This window comes from Rhinopithecus bieti, unplaced genomic scaffold (assembly GCF_001698545.2).
Source record: "Rhinopithecus bieti isolate Rb0 unplaced genomic scaffold, ASM169854v2 scaffold_35536, whole genome shotgun sequence".
NCBI lineage: Eukaryota > Metazoa > Chordata > Mammalia > Primates > Cercopithecidae > Rhinopithecus > Rhinopithecus bieti.
This window is the reverse complement of record NW_016814959.1, coordinates 412,622-417,179: the sequence shown is the minus strand read 5'-3', so window position 1 is coordinate 417,179 and position 4,558 is coordinate 412,622. Positions and strand designations below refer to the sequence as shown.

The following is a 4,558-nucleotide window of genomic DNA, read 5'->3' as shown; positions in this document are numbered from 1 at the left end:
CACTCATTTCTCAAAGACCCTAGTGAAGCTGTGTTTAAATGCCCCTAGGTGAACCCCTTTGAATCCCAGTGTTCCCGCCCTGACACCCAAAGCCCCCACCTACCCAACAAAGAATCATTTGCTCTGATAGAACAATGGATCCATTTTTCTGGAATCATTCATGGCCACTCGTCCCTTGTCCTTCCCTATATAAAACTCCTACATATATTAAGAGAAAACTAAGCAAGAGTTCTGGAAATCTGCTCCAGGAGACTGCATCCTGAGTCAAAACTCCGGCTTTGTTCTCTTTTTTTGTCCCAAACCCGTTACCTCAAGTGACAAAGGATCAAATCTCAAATATAGAACTCAGGGTTTTACAGGTAGGCATCTTGAGGATTTCAAATGGTCAAAAGCAACTCACTCCTTTTCTGCTCTTTGAAGCGTTTCAAGAGCCTATAGCCTCTAAAACGGAATCATTGCTAAGAAAGGGGGAGAAATCTTTTCGAATTTTTTAGGAATTCCTGCCGTTTGCCTCTTCAGCTACCTACTTCCTAAAAGGATGTATGTCAGTGGATAGAACAGGACACATTTATTCGAAAAGAAATGATATAAGAAATAATTGCCAGTGTGTTTTAAATGATATGAATCAAGAGTGGTGCGAAGAGGATAGGGGTAAAAAAATTCTATTTGGTGCTGGAAATACTGCGCTTTTTTTTTCTTTCTCTCTTTTTTTTTTTTTTTTTTCTGTGAGTTGGAGTGTGCCAGCTTTTTCAGACGGAGGAATGCTGAGAGTCAAGGGGTCAGGATCAATCCGGTGTGAGTTGATGAGGCAGGAAGGTGGGGAGGAATGCGAGGAATGTCCCTGTTTGTGTAGGACTCCATTCAGCTCATTGGCGAGCCGCGGCCGCCTGGAGCGTATAAAAGCCTCGGGCCGCCCGCCCCAGCCTCACACAACAACTCTTCCCCGCTGAGAGGAGGCAGCCAGTGCGACTCCACCCTCCAGCTCGACGGCAGCCGCCCCGGCCGACAGCCCCGAGAGGACAGCCCGGCGCGTCCAGGTCCCCACCTCCGACCACCGCCAGCGCTCCCGGCCTCGCCGCTACCCGCTCGCCGCCACCGCGACCTCAGTTCCTCTCGCAGCGCCAACCATGACCGCCGCCGGCGTGGGCCCCGTCCGCGTCGCCTTAGTGCTCTTCCTCGCCTTCTGCAGCCGGGTAAGCGCCGGGAGCTCCCGCTGCGGCCGGCGTCTGCCAGGGAGGGACTCGGGGCCGGCCGGGGAGGGCGTGCCAGCCGACCGAGCGCCGCTGACCGCCTGGTCCTCCCCGCAGCCGGCCGTCGGCCAGAACTGCAGCGGGCCGTGCCGATGCCCGGCCGAGCCGGCGCCGCGCTGCCCGGCGGGCGTGAGCCTAGTGCTGGACGGTTGCGGCTGCTGCCGCGTCTGCGCCAAGCAGCTGGGCGAACTGTGCACCGAGCGCGACCCCTGCGACCCGCACAAGGGCCTCTTCTGCGACTTCGGCTCCCCGGCCAACCGCAAGATTGGCGTGTGCACCGGTAAGACCCGCAGCCCCCGCCGCTAGGTGTCCGGCCGCCTCCTCCCTCACGCCCACCCGCCCGCTGGAAAAAGAAACTGCTCGTACTGAGTTTCTTTCACCAGCTGCTGCCAGCCCGCCCCCTGCAGCCCAGATCCCAACTCGCATCTCTGACACTGAATGTGAGAGCACCCCAATGCCTGACCTCTGCATCCCCCACCTCTCTCTTCCCTTCCTCTTCTGCAGCCAAAGATGGTGCGCCCTGCATCTTCGGTGGCACGGTGTACCGCAGCGGAGAGTCCTTCCAGAGCAGCTGCAAGTACCAGTGCACGTGCCTGGACGGGGCTGTGGGCTGCATGCCCCTGTGCAGCATGGACGTTCGCCTGCCCAGCCCTGACTGCCCCTTCCCGAGGAGGGTCAAGCTGCCCGGGAAATGCTGCGAGGAGTGGGTGTGTGACGAGCCCAAGGACCAAACCGTGGTTGGGCCTGCCCTCGCGGGTGAGTCGAGTCTTCCTCTAAGTCAGGGTCGTGATTCTCTCCCAGGGAGGGAGTCCTAATTGTGCCAAGTGAAGGGGGTAAATATCTTATCCAGGCGTTTTACACGGTGTTTTTGTGCTCTGCTCTCTCAGCTTACCGACTGGAAGACACGTTTGGCCCAGACCCAACTATGATTAGAGCCAACTGCCTGGTCCAGACCACAGAGTGGAGCGCCTGTTCCAAGACCTGTGGGATGGGCATCTCCACCCGGGTTACCAATGACAACGCCTCTTGCAGGCTAGAGAAGCAGAGCCGCCTGTGCATGGTCAGGCCTTGCGAAGCTGACCTGGAAGAGAACATTAAGGTACATGTTCTGCTCCTATTAACTATTTTTCACAGGAAAAACAGTGGATAGGACCCAACTTCGGGCTCTTGCCACCCTTGTTAGTCTAAGTCCGTTATCTCCAAAACTATCTAGCCATTGAGCTGTTTTGCTGGAATGAGAGCTTGTGTAATAGCAACCACCAGTTTTCCACTACGAAATCTTCCGCAGGGTTAGTTAATTCAAGACATTCCAAGAGAGGCCCTGGCTGTTTTTGGACATAACAAATGAGACTCAAACTTCCTCCCCTCAGAATATAAACAGAAGTCAGACAACAGAAGACTAAAAACACAGAGGGTTGAAGAAAGCCACTCCCCTTGTAGAGTTGTTGATTTTTTTTCCCTCTTTCTTTTCCCTTGTCTATCTTAGAAGGGCAAAAAGTGCATCCGTACCCCCAAAATCTCCAAGCCTATCAAGTTTGAGCTTTCTGGCTGCACCAGCGTGAAGACATACCGAGCTAAATTCTGCGGAGTATGTACCGACGGCCGATGCTGCACCCCCCACAGAACCACCACCCTGCCGGTGGAGTTCAAGTGCCCTGACGGCGAGGTCATGAAGAAGAACATGATGTTCATCAAGACCTGCGCCTGCCATTACAACTGTCCCGGAGACAATGACATCTTTGAGTCGCTGTACTACAGGAAGATGTACGGAGACATGGCGTGAAGCCAGAGAGTGAGAGACATTAACTCATTAGACTGGAACTTGAAATGATTCACATCTCATTTTTATGTAAAAATGATTTCAGTAGCACAAGTTATTTAAATCTGTTTTTCTAACTGGGGGAAAAGATTCCGACCCAATTCAAAACATTGTGCCATGTCAAACAAATAATCTATCAACCCCAGACACTGGTTCGAAGAATGTTAAGACTTGACAGTGGAACTGCATTAGTACACAGCACCAGAATGTATATTAAGGTGTGACTTTAGGAGCAGTGGGAGGGTACCAACAGAAAGGTTGGTATCATCAGATAGCATCTTATACGAGTAATGTGCCTGCTATTTGAAGTGTAATTGAGAAGGAAAATTTTAGCGTGCTCACTGACATGCCTGTAGCCCCAGGACAGCTAGGATGTGCATTCTCCAGCCATCAAGAGACTGAGTCAAGTTGTTCCTTAAGTCAGAACAGCGGATTCAGCTCTGACATTCTGATTCCAATGACACTGTTCAGGAATCAGAATCCTGTCGATTAGACTGGACAGCTTGTGGCAAGTGAATTTGCCTGTAACAAGCCACATTTTTTAAAATTTATATTGTAAATATTGTGTGCGTGTGTGTGTATATATATATATATATGTACAGTTATCTAAGTTAATTTAAAGTTGTTTGTGCCTTTTATTTTGTTTTAATGCTTTGATATTTCAATGTTAGCCTCAATTTCTGAACACCATAGGTAGAATGTAAAGCTTGTCTGATCATTCAAAGCGTGAAACGGATACTTATATGGAAATTCTGCTCAGATAGAATGACAGTCCGTCAAAACAGATTGTTTGCAAAGGCGAGGCATTAGTGTCCTTGGAAGGCTGATTTCTAGGTAGGAAATGTGGTAGCCTCACTTTTAATGAACAAATGGCCTTTATTAAAAACCGAGCGGCTCTATATAGCTGATCAGTTTTCTCACCTGGAAGCATTTGTTTCTACTTTGATATGACTGTTTTCCGGACAGTTTATTTGTTGAGAGTGTGACCAAAAGTTACATGTTTGCACCTTTCTAGTTGAAAATAAAGTATATATTTTTTCTATAAATGGCTTGGTTATTCATTTATCCTTCTAAACATTTCTGAGTTTTCTTGAGCATAAATAGGAAGTTCTTGTTCATCGTAAGGTAATTCACCAATAGTTTTCTAAATTTTTTTATTGTTCTATATATTAATAAATTGATTATTCCATAGAATTTTTATGTAAGCATACTTCACACTGAATCAAGTATCACAGACTTGCAGGTACAAACACCACATTGACTACACAGTCATTTTTTTTTAACAAAAATGTGTTGTCTTCACAGAACTTTATAGACATTTTAAATTCAGTTCTGTCTAGATTACTTCAGTCTCCATTGGTCCTTTTGGCATTTAGTACCTCTCTGGCCATTATAGGTTAATTTCCAACCCTTCACATCACAAACTAGTCTATGTGCCTTGCATGTAGAACATGTCTAAATTAAAAAAAAAAATTTATGCTCTAGGTCT

At 48.3% G+C, this 4,558-nt stretch overlaps 1 protein-coding gene across 1 annotated transcript; it reads left to right on the top strand.

The window, feature by feature from the left end:
* Positions 1-864: 864 nt before the first annotated feature.
* CCN2 (cellular communication network factor 2) lies at positions 865-4,115 on the top strand. The gene is made up of 5 exons (XM_017852791.1): positions 865-1,193; positions 1,308-1,530; positions 1,755-2,006; positions 2,138-2,349; positions 2,737-4,115. Exons 1-5 carry the CDS (start codon positions 1,128-1,130, stop codon positions 3,031-3,033), a joined length of 1,050 nt encoding a protein of 349 aa, XP_017708280.1. The 5' UTR covers positions 865-1,127; the 3' UTR covers positions 3,034-4,115.
* The last annotated feature ends 443 nt before the right edge of the window (positions 4,116-4,558 follow it).

Excerpts from the sequence above, each read along its gene's own strand:
- CCN2 (XM_017852791.1), top strand. The coding sequence starts at position 1,128 with ATGACCGCCGCCGGCGTGGGCCCCGTCCGCGTCGCCTTAGTGCTCTTC. Across the intron at positions 1,531-1,754 it reads CAAGATTGGCGTGTGCACCG|CCAAAGATGGTGCGCCCTGC; the intron begins GTAAGACCCGCA and ends CCTCTTCTGCAG. Across the intron at positions 2,350-2,736 it reads ACCTGGAAGAGAACATTAAG|AAGGGCAAAAAGTGCATCCG; the intron begins GTACATGTTCTG and ends TGTCTATCTTAG.